This window comes from Rhinatrema bivittatum, chromosome 3, assembly GCF_901001135.1.
Source record: "Rhinatrema bivittatum chromosome 3, aRhiBiv1.1, whole genome shotgun sequence".
Classification (NCBI taxonomy): Eukaryota; Metazoa; Chordata; class Amphibia; order Gymnophiona; family Rhinatrematidae; genus Rhinatrema; species Rhinatrema bivittatum.
The window spans coordinates 72638380-72665513 of NC_042617.1; the positions used below are offsets into that span (position 1 = coordinate 72638380).

The window sequence follows — 27134 nt, forward strand, 5'->3', positions numbered from 1 at the left end:
CTCTCTCAGAACAGAAACGAGTCTGGGACCACTTGAGAATTCCCTGTGTAGCAATCTGCAACAAGGATTCCCTGCAGCTTCTAACATTTGTAGCACAATAGGTCTCTCTCAGGGCTTGGTTGCACCTCACCACTAATGGAAACAGCAGAGCTCCTCCCTTGCATCTGACTGCATCATGGTCCTCCAACAAGACTATTCTCTCTAAAAGTCAAACGATCAACCCGTTGGGTCTCTCTGACCTCTCGCTGGTGGTATACGTCATCAGAGGAATAAGGGCTCCAGCTTAAAACCTCCACCCAACTTTTATAATAGGGAGCCTTCTTTTCATTGTTATAGAGTGAATATATTAGCTTTTGCAATTGACACTAAAAAGGTCGGATTAACATCAGAAATTGTAGTTGCTAAATTATGAAAACATCTATGCAAGTCAGAAAAAAACAAATAGCATTTTTTTTACCTCAGTACTGTAGAAAGATTTCTCAGCATTTACATGCTCACATCTGTAGTGAATGTGTGCGGCGCATGAACATATTCAACATTAATCTGAATATACTTTTTATCGTTACTCCCCGAGGGGACAAAATTACCATGAGATTCATGTTTAACATTTGGGGGAGGGGGTAACTCGGCAAGGTCCCCAGCTAATTTTAAACAGGATATTCAGTAGGACTTACCAGATAAATGTACTGCTGAATATGCTTGATTAAAGTTGCCCAAGTAACTTTAGAACAGCATTTTCTCTGACTGGACTGATGTGGGGTCACTCAGAGAGCCACTGAGGAGGAGAGAAAATTCCCGGCATACGCGAAGCAAACTTATGGCAGAAATAACTTGGCTCTAAAATGCTTTTTTTTTTTTGGCTTCCAGAGATTGCAGTTGTAAAGTGTAGAACTGTACACAGTTGGCTGAACTGCTTGATTATTCACTGGCTTCCTGACTCAACATTAAGCAACAGGGCAGTCCAAACCACGCAGATCCTTCCCTTCCCTCCTCCCTGTCTGTTCTGAGTCGTGTGAGGGAAGGATGAGCTCATGCAAATGACATTTCTCCTTTCCGACCTCTTCCAAGAGAATTTCTCTCCTGTCACTGGGATGCCCGTTGCCTCGCTTGAACTGTAGTAATGTAGTGATGTCCCTTCGCACAAGGAAGGAACTTATTTTAGAAAACTTGTATTCTGCTCATATCTACAGTTCACGGCAGATCACATAAAAGCATACACAATAAAATAAATAAATAAATAAATAAAACCAGGCACCACAAAGAGACAAATGCCTGTCCAAATACCATGTAATCAATAAATCTGTGCCGGAGACCTCAGAACCAGAATAAAAAAAAAAGAAAATATCATTGCATAAAGTTATGAAAATAAAAAACAACCAAGCAAATATAAAGCACCTGTCCACTGCATAAAATGAATCCCTTCACCAGATACCATTCAGAAAAATCTTTTCCAAATATCTGCCTGAAAAAAAGAAAAAGCCTTTACAGCTTTTTTAGACATGGAGGTGCAAGTCATAGTCCTAAGATGTTTAGGGAGTGTGTTCCACAGCAAGGGAACCGCAACAGAGAAAGCTCGATCTCGTGCCTCTATACTCAATGAACCCTGTGAAATGAGGATACTTCAAGCAGACTTCTGTTAGTGAAATGAATAGCACGAGACGGCACATAAATTCACAAATGTGCATTAATCCAAGAAGCCCTCCTGTTATTTAATGATTTGTGAATTAACATAACATGATACTTAATGTGCCATTCAATGGGCAACCTGAGCAGGGACCGGAGAACCAGAGTTATTTGGTCATGAGTACTACTGCCCATTAGAACATTTGCGGCTGAATTCTGCACAATTTGCAAAGCCCTCAACAAACTGGCAGGAAAGCCAATGAGCAAGGAGTTGCAATAATCCACCTCAGCAAGCATGAGGGCCTGCAAGACTGAATGAAAAACAGAAGACGCAAGCAAAGGTTTCAGTGTGCAAAGATTACACTACTTGAAGAAAAAAAAAAGGTATTAATTAATTATTCTGAGACCGCATTGAGAGTCAGGGTCTAAAATAATGCCTACATTTTAGACGCATGATGTTACCTGTATATCAAACCTCAAATTTGAAGCAAGACAGTACATTACTAGGTGGAAACCTGCTTAGAATCATGAGCATCGTCTAAATTAAGAACTAGACAATTATGAGTCAGCCAGGCTCTGATGGATGAAAGATAGATTTTCAATAAGTCATTAGTTGCAGATCGGGAGGATAGCGTGGGTACAAAAAAACTGAATATCATCAGCATATAATTTGTAATTGACACCCACGCTGGCTAGACATTTGCACAGAGGGGCCATATAAATGTTAAAACAAAACTGCAGAGGGCAGACCCTTATGGAACCCCAGTTGTTACATTATGCCATCTAAAGGAGGCGGTAGTGAGAGATACTTCTTGTACAAGATCAGACACATATGACATAAATCACTACAGTACTGTATTCGCTATCCCAATTTCTGCCAGACGACTAAGTAGGAGAGCATGGTTAAGCATATTAATGCACCCCTAGGCCAACAGAGAGTTTAAGTGGTTTTAGGAGGGTCTTTCACATACTGAGAGGAGAGACAGAGATAAGAGAATGGTGTCTAGATTTAAGTTTGTAAGGAGTCGTCCTCGAGAGGAGACTGAGGGAGCAGCAAGTCATCACTCAAAATAGTTGTCCTTGGGAGGAGCTAGAGGGGCAACAAGGAGTTGTTCCACTGCCCTGAAAAATGGAAGGAGTTCCTGAGAGTTGCATTGAAGGGTGGTTTATTCTGTTGGTTTGAGCTCCAATTGAACAGAGCACCAAGCCATAATACAGACAGGAATGTACTTCAGAGGGATTGGATTGGGTACAGGTTTTGAATTTCTTGCTTTTCCAAATCTGAGCTCAAGATGAGCTATACATTTAGGTACAATGTGTTGGTCTCTGCTCCAGAGGAGCTTATACTCTAATGGCCTAAATTACTAAACATTTTCCCTTAGACACAGAATGGGAGAAAAAGCCTTAATAAATCAGGCTCTGAGGAGGAAGTGACTTGCCTAAGGTCACAAGGAGTGGCAGTAAGCTTTGAACCCTGGCTTCCCTACTTCTCAGCCCACTGCTCTAACCCCTAGACTAACTCTCCGTTTAGTAAGGGTGGGAAAAGGTACAGTTGCCCTGAAAGAAGGTGGGCACATGCTTACCCAAACTAAGTGGACAGAACCCTGAGAAATGGAGGGACTGGGGAGTAAAGTGAAAGGGAGAAATTATTGCTGGGTGAGGCCTGAAGCAGGCATTGCCTTTAGCAGTTCTGACAGTGTTTAATGGGCTAGGAGTTCAAATCCACACAATAGATCACTGGATGGGCATGTAAATAACTTGTTTGTGCCTTCTGTGGTTAGGAGCACGCTTGGCTACTTTAGTTTATCTCCTTGTAGGCATCATAGTATAAGTAGTGAAAAGACAACAGTTCAGAGTTTTTATTCAACATTCAGTATATTACCTTAAGCAAGTAATCATTTAGATTGTAAAATCTGATGGGCAGGAATATTATACAAGCTTGAATACAATATTAACAAGTGGAAATTAGACTTAGGAGATTTCCATGATTTGTATGCTACAACACAGACTAGTAGCTAATTTCCTCTGTCAGATTGCAGGCAGATACCTAATCAAAATGTCCTGTGCCTGCATTTTGGAGTCAGGCACAAATGAGGAGACTGTAATATACTCATTAGAACATTCTTATTATCATCATCATGATTTGAATACCAGATGTACCCAGCGTTGTACAGAGACACATAATAGACAGTCCTTACTCCTTAGAGTTTACAGTCTAGTCAAGACAGACAAGACACATAGCAAAAAAGAAATAAGAGCTTGTGGGCTAAACCAGTAAGGTCATGACTGATAAGAATTAAAATAGTTGGTTGTAGTTGGGATTAAACTGAGTATCATGACATATGATGTAACCTGATGGGGCCTTAAATAAAGAGTCCATGCAGCTTTGGGATAAGTGGGCTCAGGACTGCAAAAAAGTAATCTTCTTGGAGGAATGAACTAACATCTAGAAGTCACTCTCCAAAATGACTATTGCTGCATCAATAAAAGAAACCTCATACAGGTTTAGTTATTTAAAATATTTATACCTTGTCTTTAGTGGACCTGCGATATTAGACAGGTTACATAAAAACATGTTGGGCCCGAGCGCCACATGGTTCAAAGCACGACAGTGGAGGAGAAGGAGGAGGTGCTGCAAGGCTGTCCGTCTCCTCCACCTGTTGGGATCCAGGGGGCGCAGATGGGAAAGTTGCATCTCTCACACTGCCACCACTGATTTGTTTCTGGGACAGGCGGGTGGGAGAGGGGTAACGTGCTAAGCATTGTCCCAATGCCACCAATCCATTTTTTTTTTTTTTGAGAAGGTCCTTTGGGTCCCATGGCAATTTGGGCAGGCTTGGCCAAATCCATGGCAAAGGCCGAATTTTGCAGCCCTTGCCAAGGCTGCGGAATCGTGGGAGAATGGGGGCCCTGCTTAAACCTTATCCTGAAGTGGACAGATAACCAATGAACGTTTCAGCATAGGAGTTGCATGATCCTTCTTAGATCTACCAAGTACTAAATGCGCAGCTGCATTTTGCAAAAGTTGTAAAAGTCTAAGCTGGCATTATTATTTATAGACATCCTAGAAGGCCAACATATAGAGAATTACAATAATCAAGAGTGGTAAGAACAAAAGACTTGGATGATGGTCCAAAAATCTACTGCGAAAAAAACCTCAGAGTTTCTATAACAACCTCAGCTTAAATAAGCCTGCCCTTAAAACAGCACTTATCTACCTTTTGGATGACACTGGGAGTCACATAGGATATATACAGGAGATGTATTACCTCTGTTAAATTATACTGTCTGAACCCCACCTGTAGGAAAAGGTGTAGAGGAGAGGGGACTTTTTTTATTTACTTAGAGTGGAGCTGCCTGAGGGTACAATATAACCTACACTGCTTATCTTCTCATTTAATTCATAGCCATAAAATCCATTCTGAATATTCCAGAAGGAATTGGCACTCAGTATTTTCTTTTGAAAAAAGCAGGTCATACATTTTGTAAATAAATTAAAAACATCTTGTGTTGGCAGCCTGAACAAGCTTATCAAGCGATGGGAAAACTGAGAGGACTCCTGGAGGAGTGGGGACTGGGATGGGAGATAGATGCCACGGAAAGGTTCAAGAAATTGATGTCAACTCAGTTACATTCCTTGAGTGCATGAAAAAAGGGAAATTTGGGTTGTACCTCATGCTTATCTTTTTTTTTTTTTGTTGGTAAAAAATATCAAAGGATAAATCTGTGTATTGAACACAATCACTTTGACTGATAATACTGTACAAAGAGTAGCCAATTCCATAAAAATTAACTTATTTATTTCAAAGGCTTATATTCTGTTCACTTCCTAAAAATCCAAGGCGGATCACGATACCATACACAATTCAAAACAATAAAAACACAGACAAAGGCCAAAACAATCCAATCCAATAAACACAAGCCAAAATTAAACAAGTATAAACTGCTCCTATGTATAAGGCATGAATAGTACAGAAAGACTCCATGAAATGGGAGTGAAAGAATCAGATGCTGACAAAAGCCAGAGAGGAAAAAAAAAAGAAAAAAAGTCTTCACTGCCTTCTTAAAGGAACCAATGCAGTCCAAAGATCATATAGGAGTAGATTTTCAAAGATATGCGCGCATGATATAAAATCGGGGGTCGGCACGCACAAGAGGGTGCACACTTGTGCATCCTGCGTGCACCGATGCCCGCGGCCTTCCTCAGTTCCTCCCAGTCCGCTCCAATTTCGAGGCGGACTGGGAGGGAACTTCCCAACTCCCTACACTAACCTCCCTTCCCCTAACCTAGCCCCTCCCCAAATCTTTATTTTACCTTCTGCGCGCAGGTTGTGAGCCGGCAACCTGCCGGCACATGATCCCCCGGCACAGCGGCAAATGGCCACTGTGCCGGGGGCCTCTAGCCCTGCCCCCCTCCCCGAGGCCCCAGGACTTAGGCGCGTGACCGGGCCTTTGAAAATTGGCCCGGCGCACGTAACGCTTTGAAAACCTATCCCATATCGTTTGGTAGTGTGTTCCAGATGGATGGGCGGCACGGAGAATGCTTGGGATGGTGCCTCAGCTAGGAGGCCCAAATGGAAAGATGGACCTTCAAAGTAAGCAGGAAAGTGCCAACTGGTGTGCATGTGTGGGAAAGCAGATGTGTAAAATCGAGTGAATCCAAGGAACCAAAGTGTCTGAAAAGAGCTTGTGCGCCAAAGTGGCAACTCTGCATTTGATTCACTATTCAATGGATAACCCGTGCAGTCATTTTAAAACTTAAGTTGAAATCTCAGGTAGGGGCATTGTACACTGTGAAGTCATCAAGCATTCTGAAAGCTGTTCTGCCATTGGTTAACAGTCTAACCATGTGCAAATTACCTTACTGTCTGTTATAAAACATATAAAACAGGACATTGGCAACGGTGGAATTTTATGCTGGCTTTCTAATATTAATATGGACAAAGGCAGTTAATATAAATTATTATATAGCTATATGTGAAATGTCCTGCATCCCAATTAGCCAAGCTCTCTAGGACTCATGGCTTCCAGTGCTTCCTCTGCCTTCAGGTGAGGCAGACCACTCTCGGAGCTCCAGTGTTTTACAAATTAAAGAGACGTGTCAGCTGTATGTTTTTCTGAGAGTCACATAAAGTTGCTTTACCACGTGCAAAATGAGTTGGCGTCAGTTTCGGAGCTAGCAAAGATCTTGCCTCATGCAATCTAGATAAGAGGCGATTCTGAATAGCCTACACACTCTGCTTCCTCTGCAGCTTCTGCCAGTGAGCTCAGAATGAGCTTTTTCTAGAAATGGAATTTTGATCTGCCTTTAGTTTCAACAAACATTTTATAATATTAAACCCCATATCTGAAAAGTCCCCTCCTCGTAATCTAGAAAAAAAATATTATTAAATATCTGACAAACACAGAGCAGCAGGAAGGGTGAAAAAACGGTTTATTGGAAGAGGAAACATTATAATTCTCAGACAAAAGAGGATCATACTTTTGAAATGATATGCAACATTCTTCCACCTGAATGGAAAGCCAATTGAGATGTTGCTGTGGTGGTGGTAATTTCTCTGGGGGCGCAGTTTAAAAGGTCGCAGTTTAGGGCTTCCCAAGGCTGTCCTGGTAATCTTGCAACCTTTCCGCTTTTCAGCATATCCCCAATGAATGTGCACGAGATACATTTACATACAAGGGGGGTCTCTCCTGTCTCTAAATTTACTTTATGCATTTTCATTGGGTATATATCCTAAAAATTCAACTGGCTGTGGGGGTCACTAGCACCGCTTTGGGAAGCTGTGACCAGTTGGTGGTTTAGTATTGAGGAACTGCAGCAGAGCATAAAATGCCACAAGCTACCCCTCCCCCCCCCTCTCCACCTGTATTCAGAGCCCGGTTATTTCAGAGCCTGTATCATACTCTATACAGTCAGAGCTGTATAAAAATAGAGGTAACATAATACACAATTAACTGGAGCCCAGCTTGAAGTCCTTACGAGCAGCCATGCATGTAATGGAGTCACAAGTTACCTCAAACTTAATGGAACTTGAGTGACTACATTAGCACCAGCATCTCAAATGATATCAACATGCTATAAATGAACCAACTAGATGATACTGATATATGATGTACTGTGCACTTGTCTTTCAAATGTGACTGCTCCTGGGAAAAGTGGGAACCAGTTTAACAAATTATAACAATTTCACAGTAACATGCATCATCACTTGTCATACATATGTCTACAAAAATTGCGCAATATTTATTTCCAGATATACAAGGCTTTAAGGCCTGTGTCCTTGGTGGCATTAACCTTAACAACAGGTAAACTAGAAGTGTCTGGGAGGCATAGAAGAGTATTTTTTGAGTGGATTAGGACTTATTTTTGTATTAAGTAGACTGTTGGGATGAATTAGGGTGTGGGTTAAAGTTTAGATAGATTATTTTACACCGCTTAGAGATTTCTATATTAGGCGGTGTATCAAATTGAATGAATGGGATCAGAATGTGGGTTTAGTTGCTTTTGCTCGATGTGAGGTGTGTGTGTGTGGGGGGGGGGGGATCATTGTTTTGTTTATAATCTTGATATATGCTGTTGTTTATTTGATGTATTTTGGACTGTTACTGCTGATAGTTGTAAACTGCTTTGGGTCTTTATTGGAGGAAGGTGGCATATACAGTAAATCTGAAATATAATGTTAAGGCCATTATGTGTTCTACATTTTTACTGATGGCTGAGTGTCTATCTCCTACCGCAGATGGAAGATCCTGTGGAGACATTACAAATGGAGACATTGTTTAGTTTGTTCAGTTAGCATTTCAATAAGGGAAATAGTGAATCCAGAGACACACAACTGTTACATCCTACACCATTTTACTATATGCAACAATGTATGCTGTATATGTTGTACTGTATCCATATATCCATAGGAAAAACAAAGACATGTATTGCTGAACATCACATTTGTATAAAAAACAACAGAAGTTCCACTAGTGGTCCATTATTTATTCAGTTCAACATATCACCTAATATAGAAATCTCTAAGCGGTGTACAGTAACTATCAGTTTAACCCACTCCCTAATTCATCCAAAAGTCTAATACAAAAAGAAGTCCCAATCCAAATTACAATAAAACTTTCCTCCACAGAGGCTCCCAAGCCAGCCAGTCAGGTTTTTAGGAAATCCACTATGAAACTTCATGAGATTAATTCTGCATGCTATGGAGGCAGTGCATGCAAATTCACCTCATGCATCTTCCTGAAAACCTAACTGGCTGGTGGTCCTCCAGGACAGGCTTGGGAGCCACTGCCTTAACACATAAAGAAATCTCCTCTTAATTAATACAGTCCCCAAGAGCATCACTTATCCAGTGAACAAATCATATAGTAGTAAATCTCACCCTGCCTTCTTAAAGATTTTCTTACAATCCCACTACCCACACACTTCTGCAAATACTTATCGCAACAGCTACCAAACCTTAACAGTATCCCTCATGGTTTTGAAAATCCATCTCTAAAAGCTTCTGTAAACAACCAGGCTTTCAACAGTTTATGAAACTTCAAGTGGCCCATCTGGCCTGTGATGTAGGTGGGATCTTACGAACATCTTGTGGTTGCAGACCTGAGACTCTTTACAGGAACAAAAGGAGTTTTATGCAAGCACTTACAGATGATGGATAATCGTTTGAATTTAACACGCTGAGGAACTGGCAACCATTAAGGTGAATTTTAAAAGCCTGGCTTGCGTATCAATTAGGGGGTGTACGAAGACGGGGTTATTCACACCTACTGTATTTTAAAAAGTGCCCATATGCGTGCGTAAAATTCGGCGGCATGCGCATATCCATGGTTTCCAAAAAAGGGCAGGGTATGGGCGTTTCAGGGCCTGCCCAAGAGATATGCACGTAAATACTTATGTGCCCTAGAGCACACCCAGCTCCTGCCGCATAACTTTACTTTTGCTGTCGATGACGTGTAAGTTAAATAAAAGGCTTGAATCATTTCTGAGGGGTTTAAAGGGTCTGGGGTAACTACAGGGAGTGCAGGCTTTCAAACTCAGGAGGACCTGTTAATTGGGCAAACAGTTTGACGAACTGGTAAACTGGGAATGTCATTGGTGTGTGCCATTTTAAAAATCCCGATTTATGTGGTAGAAGCAGGATTTGCACGCAAATGCCCACTTAAAATTGGGTATATATGTGTGTGAGGCCAGGCTCTATTATAACATGCACGCAAGTTATAAAATGGTTGCACCCCTGGGCATCGGCAGACATGAGCACAAATGTGTGCCCGAGGGCCACGTGCATAAAAAACAGGAGTTATGCACTTGGCCAGGCCTTGCATGCACTGCGCACATTTTACAATGGGCCCGGCCATGCGCATAATCCCCGAAACGCACCGAAGTGTCGGGCCCTGCAAAAGGGCGGGGTGGGCCAGGGGCATGGGCTGCGAGGGGGAGGGGAGTGGGCTAGGGCAGCGCCATTAGCTGTTGTCACAGGGAAGCGAGCGCCGGCAGCTGGCTGGCACGTGGAAATTACTTCTGCTCCCAGAGCAGTAAGTATTAAAATAAAAAAATTAGGGATAGTTGAGGTTAGGTTAGGGGTCGGGGAGGAGAGGGGAAGTGGTAGGAAGGGTAGGGTTAGGGATAGGAAAGTTCCCACCCAGTCCGCTCCTTAATGGACACAGATATGGTCATTAAAGATTAAATAAAAGTACCAAACTTTAAGTAAACAGTTCAGATATCTGTGAAGTTGTGACTATGTTTTTCATTGAGCTGTATGTCTTTCTTGCCACAGACATAGTCACCATCTTTTTGTTTTTTACAGCAAGAAATGTTCTTTTAAATGTGTTCCTGATGTAGCAGATTTTTGCAAAATGATTTTTTTTTCATACTGAATCATAAGTGATTGATGGTGGTGATTATCTTGTTTTCATTGAGGTCTTTTTCCTCCCCGGATTTGATTTTTTTCAATATTGGTTTTTGAAACACAAGGAGTGCTTAAATTTTATTAATCTTGGAGTTACGTTTTGTGAAATTCTGCAATTTCAGGACACAAAAAAGATCATTTATATAGGAGCAAAATTATGGGAACCAAAAATATAGAGTGGGAAAGAATTAAAAACAAGGGTTGGATTTCAAATTTGAATGCCCATAAGTAATGGGAGGAGAAGGCTCCTCCTAGAAATAATTTGAGGATTAGAGTACGTACAAGTACACGCACACGCACGGTCCACTTGGTTTCCCCTTCAGAATTTCTGCACCTTCACCTTCGTGCAGGGCCTGCGGTGCTCTGCCTCCTCCGGCACAGGCTTCATGTTACCATAGAAACACAGGGCAGGGCACCACAGGATCTGCCAGCAGCAGCTCACAGGCCCTCCCAGTAAAGTTAATGTTGCAAGAAGAGGAGCATGGAATAGCAGCAGTGGTGGCATCTATGAAAATTTGCCCACGACTAAATTTGGGCCTGGCAAGACCTGGACCAGAGCTGAATAATTGAAGTTGAAGATTTAAACTATAACCGATATATTTGTAATTAGACCGATTCAAGAGTGTGGGGCTTGTTCTTGGTTTCTGCATAATATTTTCCAGGAGAAAACTGTTGCTTTAGGTTTTTTTTTAATTATTGATTTGTCTATTTTTATAATTCATGTTGTCTACTTGAGACTGAGGCTTTTCCCTCGCTATAGTTCGGTGTTTGTTATTGCTAGCTAGTAAGGCCCTCCTGCCGTCCCCATACCCATCTTACTGCCCATTTTTCTTGTTTGGATTCTCTTTACTGAAGGGGGACAGGTTCTTTCTTTACCTTTTTCTCAATAAAGCAAAGCGGTTCCTGTCACAAAAGAAGACCGATGGCACCGTAATACAATGGAGGCCGATTCTGAGTGAGCTGGAAGCCCAAAGGAGCAGGAGGAAACTGATGGCCCATAAAAAAAAAAAAAAAGAATAAATAATTTAAAATTACTAATGCACGCTCTTGTCATTGTCAACAGATTGATCTCCGTGACGACCCAAAAACCTTAGCAAGACTTAACGACATGAAGGAGAAGCCTATGACTATGGAGCATGGACAGAAATTAGCAAAAGAGGTAAATTGAATGTTTATGGCATGAAGATTAAGGGTGAACCGTTTCACAAATTCTGAGAGCACAGGTAGACAAACTTGGCATAGTAAAGCAGGCCACTGGAAAAGAGATTACTTGCCGGCTGAAATTAAGCTTTACAGGGCACAGTGGAACAAATGTTCCCCATCACAAGTAGTAAATGCCCATTCTTTAATGGAGTTATTAGTTTATTTTCAGTTTTTATCCTCTTCAGAAAGGGAAAAAAAATTAAAACAAAAATGTATTTGCAGTTTGACATATGATTTATAAAAATTATTTCTCCATTTTACACATGGGAAAAATTAAACTAAGTGAAACCCTTTCTGTGCAAGATGAGGTTTTTAGAACTTTGCCTGGGTTTCTACACCTACATAACATAATCCTTGCCATAAACAGGTTAACACTGAGTTTAAGAATGCTTTCTGTTTATTATCATATAATACAAACCAACATTAGATAGGAGAAAACTGATTTTAATTTTTTTCTCAGTTTTCTTTTGATTTCCAATTTAATAGCAAATTCTGACTTTACAGAGAAAAAAATATGTAAACAAAACAACTAGCCAAACATCTTTATCCCAGTACAGTTCCATTAATATAATTTATGTGGATTCTGGTTGTTGCTTGATATTTTCATGTTGCTTAGCATAGGCATCTGATTCCAATAGCCCTCTTGGATACCATAAGCTGTGTGTGTATGTATGTGCGTGTGTGTGTGTGTGTGTGTGTGGGGGGGGGTCCCCCATAATTAATCCCTTCCCTAACCCTGATCATTACAATAATGATCCTCAGGCTATACAGCATCTCCTTTTTGGAGCTCAGTGCATTTGCACACTACTGGCCAGTAGATGTCACTGTAGAGCAAAAACCAGGCCCCCCCTCCCCTTGATGGGAGCTGTGAACCCCTTTACAGCAGACAGCAGGCCCAGCTAGCCCAAGAATTAGGCAACTGGAGCTGGCAATTTGACTTGGGTGACCTCTGTGGCAACACATAGCAGTGCTGTTGGGTCTTTGAGCCAGCATCTTAAATTTACCTTTTAATAAAAGTCCAGAGCTTGAGAAGAGATCAAGAATGCTCTTTGATATCTTTCTTTATATACCTTGTAATTTTATCTGATCATCACTATTTTGTAAATTTGTTCCTTTTATTTTAACCACACTATATACATTACATGGGCAACACATGTAAAAAAAAAAAGTCATCATGCCAGTAGAGTCATCTGAATGGGTACACATATAGGTCACAAAAAACTTCAGATGCTAAAGTGCCTTTAGTTTTGCAGTAGTAATTTAAAAATACTAACTTTTTCCATGTAGCATAAGACTGCTATATACCTCTTTTTTTCTAGCTTTCTTGACACAGTAGTATCTTTTATGGATTTTAATCTCTCTTTTTCTAGGCTTTTTGTGATAGCTAGCTAAATTGTCAGAATTGTGGTTTTCTTTGGTATGGCCCTTTTAATGAACAAGTACAGGACCACACCGTTAGAAAAGCATTTTTTTTTTTTTAAATTGTAACTTCATTCTGTGCAAACATAACTCACTGCAGTATCTTCCTTACACCTCACAGGATCATGCAGAGAGCTGTTTTTAGTTACAACATCGAATGCATGATGATCATCAGTCTAGGTCAACTAGACATGCAATTAAAATATATTTCTGGAAAATATACTATGGTTTCAGTGGTTTTTGTTTCTTTTTACAGATAGGTGCATGCTGCTATGTGGAGTGTTCCGCTTTAACACAGAAAGGACTGAAGACAGTTTTTGATGAAGCTATTATAGCTATTTTAACTCCAAAGAAAAACACAATGAAAAAAAGAATAGGCTCAAGCTGTATAAACTGTTGTTTGATCACGTGAGATAGTGCTGGTGATGGCCAAGCCTACTGTGAAATTATACAACCCAGAACTGAAGTACATGGAAAAACCCTGATGCAAACAGGAGGGTGGCTTGAAAGCACTGTTAAACTCTCATCTGAAACCTGTCGCTTCCAGAAGGAACATCAGATTTAAACTGAAGGAAGGTGGGGGATGATGGAGAAGCTGACAGCGATTACAAAAGGCTTTATTCTGACTGGAAAGCAGTGTCTCTCAGGGTTACATAATTTAAAAACTACAGCTGTGCTGGGCTGTAATTGCATAGGAATGCAGCTGTAGGTGGAGATTCTGGACTCGTTAATACTTCACACAAGGATGGGGATAGTCTGCTTCGACCGTTGCCATTTCTGCACAGCCTTCTTGGAATCTGCACAAAGAAACATCTCTTTTCTCTCTGCTCCAGTTATTTGCTTTTGTATGTGAGGTGCTTCCTGTTCCAGTATATCCATAGTGGTGCAATAATGAGACCAGCCACATAGCCAAAGGTAGCTCCAAGCGAACAGGAAATAGGCCACACCTGAGAGGAGAAAGTAAATTACAGAGAAGGAAAAAACATTTCATTTTTCTTATGCCATTAATGAGCACAACTTTTCAATATAACAGAAATGGCGAAAGGTAGCATTGCTGTATTCTGTGTTTAAGCCCAATATGCTTTTTAAAAGATGCCAAAAGTCGAACAGGCACTAAGGGGGGTAATTTTCACAAGGATTCATGCACATAAATCTGATTTTGAAAACAGTTCAGGGCCTGTGCACATAAAAGTAGGTGCATAATTCAGTTGTGTGCATACTTTTACACACACTGAGCTAAGGGGTTCTGAGGGTAGGGGGTGGCCCGGGCCCACCCAGTTTTGGATTTTCAGAATTGTGTGTGTGTATGTTACTGAGCAGAAGTTACTTGCTGCTTGGTGCAGCTATAATTTTGTGCACAGACTCTGGCAATTACCTGAAGAATTTCAAAGCAAGTTTGCTTTGAAAATTCTCAGTAAAGATACCACTATGCAGGCTGTTTGAATATTACCCTCCTATGTACAGTTTTTAGTTCATGTACATTACACTTTAACAATGCTTCTGTTAACATCATCAGCTACAAAACCAGCATTGTGCTCCACACTCAGAAAAAAATTCTCTCAGCATTGGTAATCTACCAGCTTATGCTCTCGGCTTGAATTATTTAAAAAAACAAATGAACAAGTTTTCCCAAGGAGCTTCCATGATTGCATTACACATCTGTTTCATATAGGTTTTAGTTATGTATGTGAGGTTTCTTTTTTTCTCCCTGCTGGAATAGTTAAGCCCAGTGGATTTAGTTTTAATGTATCAAATTTAAACACCTTAAAAATGCGATCATTTTGTTGCAGGTTGGCAAGGTTAGCTTGAATGCATTAAGGCCATAAATGTTAAAAACAGCTATAAATTTCTTTGCACTATTGCAAATATGTGAATTACAAAAGTCAAATGAACAAGACCAGCTTGGCCTCAAAGAGCTTTACCTAAATGACAACAGGCAGCTGTGGCTAAATTATTTAGGGATTGCGTATGCCGTGTTTTTAAATCCATGAATTTGCACAGTGTACAAAAGCACAGTTTTAAAGAGATACTGCTCTGTAAATCTATAAAAGTATCTCTCTCTCTCTGAAAACAGGGTGCCCCTACAGCAGGGGCGAGCAAATCTTCTGAGCTGTGGCCCCCTTCCATTCATACAATTGCAATTGGTTGTGGCCCCCCTCCCACAATGGGTTCACACACACACACGAAGAGTCTTGACCAGGCAGCCACCCTGCCAGCTGGTGGCTCATTTTGTTTCTTTTCAAGTTGCTAAAGGAATAAGCTCTCACACTCACAAAGAGGCACCCAGACAGACAGAAACAAGATGCCTCATACCCAGACACCCCACATCCAGGCCAACAGAGAGCAAAACGGATACTCAGACAGACGCCGTTACCCCATACCCAGACAGAGACATAGATTCACCACACCTAAACAGAAAAACACAGACACCCCCCCCTGCCAGAGAAAGGCATAAATAGTATACAAGACACCCATACAGCCACACCATACCAGGACACAGAGACACAGGAGGACAGACCACGAGCACAGCAGACACGCAATGGTAAGGGCTGGAACATTTTTCACAAAATACTTAGTGCCAGTCTACATTTTGTAGGTGCTGAGAAAAACTTTTACCCTGTCCAACCTCCCCCCCCCCGCCCCCCCACTAACACTTTTTTTTTTTTTTTGCTTTTTCACTCTTTTCCTATTTTTCACTAGTTTTGTATTTTTTTTTTTTTTAGTTCACTCATCTTTTTGATTTAACATTTTTATACTTTTTTCCTTCCCCACTCCTCTCCCTTTCCCCTCCCCAACCTAACCACTCCTTTTCCCCAGCAGGCAGCAGCCGTGATCCCTCCCCTGGCTACAGTCCCAACAGCAGCAGCAACTCCTTCTGGGGTGAGGCCTGAGGGTGGCAGATCCTCCTGTATTTTGGAACACCACAGTGGATGTTCCCAGGTGCAGTTCTTCCGCAGAGTAAGCTGCACCCCACCTGGGCCCGTCCCTGCAGAAGCAGCTTCTCTCTCTGACCCACCCAAAGAGAGACGTGGCTAAACCATGGCGTGCTTGCAACGATGACAGCTCCCTCCCTCCTGAGCTTTTCCATGGCACCGATACTTGACAGCATAGCCATAGTTTTCTTCCCCGACTGGGCAACTATTGTGCTCCCACTTCAGAATTGCTCAAGCTGCCCCTGAGGGGGGGGGGGGAAGGGGGGCTGCCTCTCAAATTTGGGCACCCCTGCTCTGGAGGACCTGCAGCTCTTTTTTGCACTCAAAAGATTTTTATTTTAATATTTCTTTTCAAGTGGAGGTTTCTGTTAGCAGACTGCATCCAAACCTGCCACCAGAAGCCAGTGCTCAGGAAAGAGATGAGAAGAAGTTAGGGCTGTTCAGCTTGGAGAAGAGACGGCTGAGGGGGGATATGATAGAGGTCTTTAAGATCATGAGAGGTCTTGAACGGGTAGATGTGAATCGGTTATTTACACTTTCGGATAATAGAAGGACTAGGGGGCATTCCATGAAGTTAGCAAGTAGCACATTTAAGACTAATCGGAGAAAATTCTTTTTCACTCAACGCACAATAAAGCTCTGGAATTTGTTGCCAGAGGATGTGGTTAGTGCAGTTAGTGTAGCTGGGTTCAAAAAAGGTTTGGATAAGCTCTTGGAGGAGAAGTCCATTAACTGCTATTAATCAAGTTTACTTAGGGAATAGCCAGTGCTATTTCTGGCATCAGTAGATGGGATCTTCTTAGTGTTTGGGTAATTGCCAGGTTCTTGTGGCCTGGTTTGGCCTCTGTCGGAAACAGGATGCTGGGCTTGACTGACCCTTGGTCTGACCCAGCATGGCAATTTCTTATGTTAGAAACTTCATCGGTGGACATTTTTAGAGCATATTTCAGAAATACCTGTGTAAGACTGTGTAGGCTACAACATAGCAAAAGCAAACATCTAACAATAAATCAAAATAAACCAATTAAAGGTGCATAAACAAAAAACATTTCACTATCAAAGAAGTATCAGAACCTTAATGTGCTTCAAATTCTAATCTGTAGTCTTTTGCCCACAATGGGCTATAATCAATCATAAATGAGCACTCATATTCAAATAAAATACCACTCTGTACATTTAAATATCAAAAGCAATACTACAATTTACTTATCAAAACATGTTCTCTCAATATCTTCTGTACTTCCGCAATACCACTCTCTTAAAGTGCTGCCACTGTTAACCCAACATGGCCAGTATTTTGGCAGACAACTACCTTCAGCAGGGCTCATTTCAAATATCGTTTTAAAAATAAATCAGATCAAAAGCTATTAATTATTAAAAAAAAAAAAAAAAAATGTTAACCAGCTGTGGGACATAGTCTCATGTCCACAACCTGGCAAAGCTCTTACAGAAATGCTCACATCGCACCTCTCCAAAGCCAATAAAACCACTGCTTATTAGACAAGCCCTGCTTCTAGATATGACGTCATAATGAGCGTTTATCAATCATTATGAAAAACCATTTTAACATATCTTCAAGTAAATAGGGCTCAATCTATGTCTTTGTTTAAGCCACATGACTGAACTGTATTTAACTTGTAAATCCAATTTGGTTCATGTCTTAGGAGAATTAAATCATACTTTTATGCCTTTAGCTAAATATTGCCTTATTGCTCATCAAACCTTTGAAGATTTGAGAAAACCTCAAAAGGTATGATGAGCAATAAGGCCATGTTCACCTAAAGGGGCTTCCATCACTTGCTGACGAATTGAACTACCATGTTCTACCATGCATCCCCCTTAACACTCAGTTTTCCCCCCAACGTAATTTACATTGTGAACCTAATATGGTGCCCTTGCAATGCCACTGCTATCTGAAGAGGTACAAATGTTCAGTTTATATGTTTCTAACAGAGTTAAAGTATCACCCTCAAAAACTCGCATATACTGAACAGCATCCACGCTTATAATGGCCATTAGTCCCTCTCTGTCTCAACTGCAACTGATATCAATCACACAAATTAAATGCCCAAAAAATTCTTATTCCAGTGACTTTAGAATTGTAATCCACACATCAAACAAAAAGAGCACACTGGTATATACTCCGACCGCCATTCAATTGAATGGCGGTCGGAGACGCCGATCGCGGAACAGAGGATAAAGATTGAAGTGAACCTTGTAAATTGCTGGGAGACCCTGGATTTCATTTGGATGGATCATTGCCCCTGAAGCAGGACCAGGATGGTCCGAAACACGGCCATGTCGGGACATTGAGGACTTTCTAAAGATGAGTATACCTTTGGGACTTGTGACTGCAGGAAACTCATGAAATATGATTTAAAGAATAACAAATTAGTTTCCTGTCTTGAAACATTCATTCATTCCTCATACATGTAATGATGATACTCCTAATTAAGTTGAAGAGATAGGGTCTTGTTATGTTTTTAAATTAATTAAAAAACATACAAAAAAATGTTTCTATAAATAAATCAAATTTGGACCTGGACACTAAAAGTGAGTTTGTATGACATAACATTCTCATGTGGCTCAGAGGTCCTACAAATACATGATTGTTCAAGAAGGACTTGTTTGTTGTTTGTGGTTCAACAGGTTAATTTTTTGATAAGTATATATCAGTGTGCTCAACTGCAACTGACCCAGCATCAGTAATGCACCACTGTATCCCATATATTACACCCTCTATGTACAGCAAAAAGGGGCTGAGAATGAAAAACAGGGTAAAGTTATAAAACAGCCCAATGTTTTCTAATTCTGCATTTAATGCGATGAATTTATGGCAAATAAGGCAGCACACACACACTAAGGGTAGATTTTCAAAAACCGACGTGTGATTTCATAACATGCGTGTGCTGGTGCGCGCAAGGGGGAGTAGAGTTAAGCAATTAATCGCGGACGCATCGGGGCCTTCCCCCTGTTCCCTCCCCTTCCCCTATCCTAACTAGCCCGATTTTTAATATCTCACCTTTTGCTCCTGCCTCGGAGCAGGAGCAAGTTGCGCACCCTGCCGGCGTGCGATCCCCCGGCACAGCGGCAAACGGCCGCTGTGCTGGGTGCCTCTAGCCCCGCCCCTCCCCTTTTTCAAGTCCTGGGGCTTACATGCATCCCGGGGGTTTACGTGCGTTGCTGGGCCGTTTGAAAATTGGCCCGGCGCACGTAAGGCCTGGGCTTTTACGCGCACCGGGCTTTGAAAAATCTACCCCTAAGATGGTAACATTGAAACAGGCGCGGGGCGCACACGTGCATGCGTTTGCCAGCTCGAGTCTAGAGATGTGTCCATTTTATAATATGCACGCACGTTATAAAATAGCCTGGACGCGTGCAGATGTACGCACATGCAGAGAAATGCCATTTCTACTGCGTAAGAGGGGGAGTTTTACAAGGCACGCGTGCAGATTCCATAGGTAGTTTTCCCAGTTAGTTCCTAGTTCTCCCAGTTAAGGGATAGGACTTCCCAACCCCCCCACCCTAGTTCAATAGTCTCCCTTTTCCCCCATTAACACCAATCCTTAAAAACCCCGCTGACTAGCCTTGATTTTTTTTATTTTATTACTTACATGCCACCCATAGCAGTAGTAAAGTTAGCAGCAGAGGACCCCAGTGCTCGTCTGTGCGTGTAAGTATTTACCTGTACACCTCTTGGCCTTCCCCCGACCACGCCCTGCCCCTTTTTCAAAACTTTTGACTTGTGCACGCAGCAGAATACCCGCACGTCCATGGGCAGCTCATAAAATCCGTTTGGTGTGTGCCAGCCCGACCTGTGTGCATATCTCCTGGTTTTGGCGCGCGCAGGGCTTTTAAAATTTGCCTTTAAACCTGCTTCTGGCTGGTGCGGCGGTGCACATAATAGCTGCTGATTAATCCAGTGGGCTCTCTTGTAAGCACTGCTGACAGGGGAGGCTTAACCTCTCTCAGCAACTTCCCTTGCATTTCAGCAGCTCTAGCCTTGGTTTCAGTTATCGTAAAGCACAAATGCCTTAATCATAAAACTGCCTAAAAGAAAAAAATTGTCCACAGTTAGGAAAAGGGACGCTCATTAATTGAGCATAGCACTGGCACACTTTTTTTTTTTTTTCCAAGCCTTTTGGTTCCTCCGACTTAATACTGCCAAGATATTAAGTCAGAAGATGTACAGAAAAGCAGTATTTTCTGCTTTCTGTACACTGTTTTGGGCTGCTCAGAAATTAACACATGCTCTGGGCAGGCGTTAATTTCTGAGCACAAAAATGTGCAGATCGGGCGCACATTTTTTTTTTGATCTGGGGAGAACAGCTAATAGCCACATCAGCATGCATTTGCATGTGATGAGTGCTATTAGTTTCGCCGGGGATTGGACGCACATTTTGGACCTGCTAATTCCCTTACAGCAAAACGCGTATCCAACCACGGGTTAAACAGTGTGCTCAGCTGAGCGCTCTGTTTTACATTGGCCCTTAATGTGATCCCTGATGAAGGCAGATGTCTGCTGAAACACCTGCCAAGCATGCATTTTAGCAGTAGGAATGCTTTGAGGGAATGGTGTAGAAACCCAAAAGATATTAAGAGAGAACAAGTTTTGATAAGTACTTTTTTATAGTTGCTTTTGATATTTAAATGCACAGAGTAAATATTTTCAAAGAAGACGTGTGAATATGAGTGTTCATTTATGATTCTGACTATAGCCCGTTGCTGACAAAATACTGCATATTACATATTTGAAGCACATTAAAGTTCTGATATGACTATTTTTGGTATGGATGTTGAAGTGTTTTGAATTCTGCAGCTTTAAATTGTTTATTTTGTTAGATTGTTTAGAAACAGGGGATCCTACTTGATGGCAGGGAATGGACTAGATGATCTCTTGAGCACCCTTTCCAGCCCCTTCTACAATTTTAACACCTCAAAAAATCTAACTACTTTTAAAACAAGCTGCCAGATATTTACCACCCTTTATCTTGGGGAAGAGGGAGTCTTATTTGAGGCGCATTAATGCTATAAAATCAAAGCCCTTTAAAATTAACTATAAGCATTGCTGGGCACTGAACACCATGGACTGGTTGCCACACAAAGGAGAACCTGTTAAAATGCCACAAACAAAACCCAGCACCCACACAAACACTGTGATTGAACGTGTTCTAGAACAGAGTGTTACAGGGGAACCTCAAGCGGAGAAAGCTGTTTTGTGGCAGGAAAAAACAGATGGGGAAAAAATTGCTTTTGCCAAATGCTGAAAACACCAAAATGAATGATTGAATATCAATTTTGGTAAAGTTAAAAGTGAAAGCTGAGATCCATTGCTTTCAGCTACAAAGTCTGAGCATTACTCAAAATAGAGTACTCAAGTGGGTATGTCTGGAACATCTGTATCATTTAATCAAAATGAAAAATAAAACAATACCACAGAAAAAGGTGGTTTTCTTTATTACCCTGTACTGTAGAGCATTTCTAGTTAGACTTGTTAAATCAGATTGGGAATAGGAATCCTACCTTGTGTGTGCAAGGCAATGCTTGGCACATGCTGTAAGCTCTGGTACCTCTTTATTGAAAAAAATAAACGTCTGGCTTTTTTTGTTTGTTTCTGAAACAGCATCATGCTAGCAAAGGAGTCAAATAATGTCACAATTCACACAGTGCCTCTCCCTCCCCTTTATTCCACCTATAATTTTCTGGAAAGCTATGAAAAGAGAAATACAAATGTTAAACTCCCACAATCCTGAGAAAGTAGTTGGCCTGTTTCCCCGAAAATAAGACCTCCCCCGAAAGTAAGACCTAGCAAAGTTTTTATTTGGGAGCATGCCCGTCGCACAGAACACCAGAGCATGCAGCTGTGATTTTTTTACCCTGCAGGATTCACAGTTAGTTGTCATCACAAACCAGCATAACCAGACTATTCAGAATATGATAAATGTTCATTTTTTTGTTCAACAATATATGTGAATTCTTCTTCATGGAAAAATAAGACGTCACCTGAAAATAAGGCCTAGTGCATCTTTGGTAGCAAAAATTAATATAAGACACTGTCTTATTTTCGGGGAAACACGGTATATTTCTGTTTCCATTTCTCCAGGTTTGCACTGCATGCAGAGTGGCTTTTTTGGTTTTCCATTCCTGTTTCAATCTCCATATTTATAATTTGTGGTCTTTCTGTACTGGTGAAGGTCAGTTCTGGGTGTGTGATCGAGGTGAGGTATTTTACTAGCATGTAGGCATTTGTATCAATCTTATTTGTTGTGTTTTCTCAATAGGATATGCATTGGTGGTAAATTACTGTCTTTTCATAAGAAAGGCTATTGTGCCTGGTAGTAAAGGGAGCTTGTTTTGCTTTTCCTGAGATGTCATCAGAACCAGAATATCTTTTTTGTATGGTGAGTTGTACAGGGTAATGCCCTAGATCTGCCCTGCACTCATTGCTAGGGGTTGAGGGGATTCCTGTGGATGCAGAGTGCACGTTTACATTTAGCCCCGTGATGGTCACATGTTCAGTGGTCACGCATGTGAGAACCATCTGTCAGGTGTGTCCCAGCCGGAAAAAGGTTGAGAACCACTGATCTAGGGCACTTATCTGCGTACATTTTAACCAGATAAGTTGGCATCTGGCTAACATTTATCCAATATTGAGCTCTATCTGGCTAAGTTAGCCAGATAACTTTAAAACCACCTCAGACAAGCCCTAAAATTCCTTGGCTGTAAGTGGCTGGAAAATGTAAGTTTTAACCAAACTATGTTCAAAAGAATATAGCCAGTTAAGTGGCAACAGTGTTTTAAAAAATAAATAAATAAATAAAGTGGCATGCTGGTCTGGTGGCCTGATTCCCAGACCCCCACCCAATGTGTAAAGAAATGGGGCAATACCAGGCTTAGCCCCCACCACCTTTCCCCCCCCCCCAAACCCTCCAGGTTAAATTTAAAAATTAAACAGCCATGGGGCCACTCACTGGCCTCTGCCATTCTACCCAGTACCTTTAAAAGCCTCTTTCTGGCACCAGGACCATGGCAGCTTGCAGCACTGATCTGACACATACATATTTGTTATGTGCATAGTTTTGATTATTTCTGGCCCAGCAATTTTCTCCTTCTTTAGGTTTCTAACTCAGATGGAACCATTTTCTTTTGAAATTATAGCACCATGAATCTCTCTCTGTAACTGCCTGGGGGATTTTACCTTATTTTCATAACCCATCCTCCTCCTCCTCCTAGCCAAGCCATTACAATGACATTCTTTGGCCAAAACCCACAGACCAACTTTCTTCATAGCCCAGTGCATGCGCATACGTCTGGCCAGTAGGCATCATTGTTGAGTAATGGCCAAGACTTCCTTCTCCACCTTAAGGGGCTGTGAATGCTTTCATGGCCATCAAATGAAGTCCTGACCTGGGAATCAAACCGAGCACTGCCGCTGAGCCACTAGGCCATGCCGCTATGCACAAATATATATATTTTTAAACCAATTTATTACACAAGTTAATTGAATCTTAATCCACTTTATTCTATTTTTAACAGTGCAAGTCTCTTTTAGAGCTAAACCATACCTTCTATTTTTATACTTCAGAATTTTAAAGCAGGACATTAACAGAAGCTTTGTATGAATATTTACAGACGATTACCAGATTTTCGTTTATAAATACACTATAATTGCCTAAATATGCAAAGTTTTTTTTTTTGCTATGGTTGGTTAATATGTCTTAAAAATATCTATTATTTCAGTACTTTTATTTCAATGTATGCCTTTAAGTTAATCATTTTCTCTGCTGCATGCCTTTATTTGCTTTCAAAATGTGTCTTTGATCATTTCTAATATATTCTTGTTGATTTAAGTATGTGCTCATGGCTTTTTTTTTTTTTTTTAAAGTTCAGAAACCAAATAGATAATTGCTTTCTTTTAAAAGAAAAAAAGTTAACTTCTTTATGCAAAACTTTTTTTTTTTTTTTTAAATGAGCTGTTTCACGCCAGATGTCTTCCAAGTAGACCTAGAGAAAGCCCCACGAGTTTTGTCAGTACTGTGCTAGGAATTAGCTAGTACCAGCAGCCATATGTGTGGGAAAGCATGACATTTATTTATTTTATTTTATTTATTATTTTTTTTTATATACCGACATTCATCTCAATTGAGATATCACACCGGTTTACATTCAGGTACTGTAGGTATTTTTCTATCCCCAGAGGGCTTACAATCTAAGTTTTTTGTACCTGAGGCAATGTAGGGTAAAGTGACTTGCCCAAGGTCACAAGGAGCGATAGCAGGACTTGAACCTTGGTCTCCTGGTCCATAGTCCAGCGCTCTAACCACTAGGCTATTCCTCCTCCCTAGTCTATTAGTTCATTATCCAATGACTTTAGGGATGTCTGACTGTTACCACACAGGAGGATGGCATTCTCTGCCATCTGAACATGCCGACATTGGCCCTCGTGTCGTGTATGTTGAACACACAATAGACTTCTCCTTACTTCTTCCTAAGGAGATGGAGGATGTGCTGATTTCAGCCAGGAAGCCTTCAACCAGAATATCCTAGAATTTCAAGTGGCTTTATGTTCATCTGCTTCTAGTGTTCCCACAATAAACATCATTAACTTAGATGTTTCATAATCGTTTGAGTGTACAGAGTTATATCTTTAACAATTCAGCAAGAACACAGGAGAGAATTTACAGCTTATATAGCTTTTTTTTTTTTTTAATAAAATCTTTAGAGCAGCCAGTTATAGCAACTTTTGTTAGACAATTTAATTGAAAGAAGAAGACGCGATTAACGGCTAAGTTTGATTTATATTTCATTCCTAAGGAGATACTTCTGTTTAAACATTTCAAAATCTCTTCCTGCTTAAGCACGTACCCCATTACAAAACCAACAAACGAAACCTCACGGACAGCTGATTTCTCAAAGAACCCCATTTAGGCATGCTACTACTACTGCAGGACAAAGATATGAAGAGTGAGATTTCTTTTCACACACGCTACATCACAAGTGCAATATATTTTATTTTGTAAAAAGTAACAACATATAGGGACAAGGAAAAAAAAGAAAGGGGACCTGGAATAACACACACAAGAGGAAGCAACAAAGCCAGTAAAGCTGATGTTTTGAGGAAGCAAACAGTTGATTGCACTGCTCAATGGGAGGGATAAGATGACAAGGTTCAAAACCTACCTTTCCATTTCTGAAATCTAAGCACCATTTAGATGCTAAGGGCTGCATCGCTGCAGTCACTCTGATGCATAACTGCTCCAGCTGCTTCAGTGCCCTGTCAGCAAGAACCCTTTTCTCTAAAAGCCATTATTGCACGGTACCTTTTGGTCACCTTCCATTGAACATGTTACTGCCACGTCTCTGAATATTTTTTTTCCCCAACATCACCCTCTCCGTTCCATATAGGTTAAGCTGTATAGATATATTAACAGTGAAAAAGAACTGCTCCATTTTGCAGGGCTGGCAAGCACGTCCAAAAGCATTTTGAAAGTAAACTTCTTTTTGAGGAATTTTAAATTGGAACCAGGTATATATCAAAGCTAGAAGCCTAGAGGCACTGCAGTACCGCTCACTAAAGTTGTCTTTATAAGTGTCGTTATGGCAGGGAAAGTCCGTGTTTACAGATATGAAAATTTGTGGCAGAGTAGATGTGCAAGAAAGGACAGAAAATAATGAAAGAGGACTTTGAAAAATCAGAAGAATTGTCAAGTATTTGGCTACTGTACTTTAATAACTACCCTCCTGCCCCCACACTCCCCCTCAAAATATCATGCAGAAATTCAAGGATGAAACACCATTTCAGAGAGGAAGAACTAGCAATCAACAAAGAGGTAAGAGACTTGGGGGGTCATCTCTAATGACCTCAAGATAGCCAGTCAGCATGACAAAGCACTTGGGATTGCAAATAGCATAACTGAATGAATAAAGAGGTATTACTAGCAGAAAGAGGACAGTATTATCTCTGTGGATTTGCGATCCCATTAAGTACTATACCCATTTCTAGAGACCACATCCACAAAGACATTGATAAGGTGGAGGTTGTGGGGAAGTAAGTGTGTGTTCAAAATTTATAAAATATAATTGTAATTGGTGGGGGAAGTGAATGAGCATTGCTTTGTTTCAAAGAGTATTAACTGTACGTATTTTGACAATGAGAGGGTATGAGAGAAAAATAGCATAACTGAGAGGGCTGCTCATATAAATCTGTGGGTTGATTTTAAAAAGACTGTGCGCAGGTCCATGTTATAAAATCCGATGTCCATGTGCACATGCGGCCGGATTTTAACATCCACACATGCATGAGCAGGCGGACCGGGGGGGGGGGGGGGGGGGGAGGGATTTTAAAATTATGCGTGGCGACGTAATCGGCCTTTTTTCCAGTTCCCTCCCAGTCTGCTCCAATTAAGGAGCGGATTGGGAGGGAACTTCCCTACCCCGCTGCCTAATCTTTCTTTACCTTTCCCCTCTCCACCCCGATCCCTAACCCCTACCTACTCACCCCAAATATTTTTTTATTTCACTACTTACTGCTCCGGTACTTGTGCGTGTATCAGTGGTTACGCATGCGGGCCTTTGAAAATTTGGCCTATAACTCCCAGGTTTGTCCAGCTAAGTCCCAAACTTTGAAGGACAAACACATTTGGAGACTGATCTCTAAACACGTATAGAAATTAGGAAAAAAAAAAGGGTAAAAATCAGGAAAACTATTACTCATAGCATGGAAAATAAAGTCCTAGATCTAAAGCACAGTGATGGAGGATATAGTGGCACAAATGGAAGAGAAACTTACAAACAAGGGAACCAGACGTTTTTTGTTTTTTTTTAAAGGTACGTGAGTGATCGGAGGAAATGCAAAGGTCGGATTGTAAGATTCAAAGGTAAAGGGGGAGGGGGGGGCATATGTAGAGACTGACAAGAAGAAAGCAGAATTGTTCAACAAATATTTCTGTTCCGTTTTTACTGAGGAAGGGCTTGGAATATGACCACATAAAACTGCCTCAAATAGGTCTGGAAGTGAAGGTAGACCTCTATTAATTTCCCCAAAACT

At 41.0% G+C, this 27134-nt stretch overlaps 2 protein-coding genes across 10 annotated transcripts in view; one reads left to right on the plus strand and one right to left on the minus strand.

Moving 5' to 3' along the window:
* RHOQ (ras homolog family member Q) overlaps window positions 1–13598 on the plus strand; it is a 62904-nt gene extending 49306 nt beyond the window's left edge. Inside the window, exons 4-5 of the mRNA XM_029593365.1 lie at window positions 11596–11691; window positions 13411–13598. Of these exons, the coding sequence (XP_029449225.1) occupies window positions 11596–11691; window positions 13411–13566 (252 nt within the window). The 3' untranslated portion in view covers window positions 13567–13598. The remainder of the gene's footprint in view (window positions 1–11595; window positions 11692–13410) is intronic.
* Window positions 12111–27134, minus strand: part of PIGF (phosphatidylinositol glycan anchor biosynthesis class F) — a 102239-nt gene continuing 87215 nt past the window's right edge. For all 9 annotated transcript variants that reach the window (XM_029593356.1, XM_029593358.1, XM_029593357.1 and 6 more), the window contains one exon: window positions 12111–14101. In XM_029593356.1, the coding sequence (XP_029449216.1) occupies window positions 13882–14101 (220 nt within the window). In that variant the 3' untranslated portion in view covers window positions 12111–13881. The remainder of the gene's footprint in view (window positions 14102–27134) is intronic.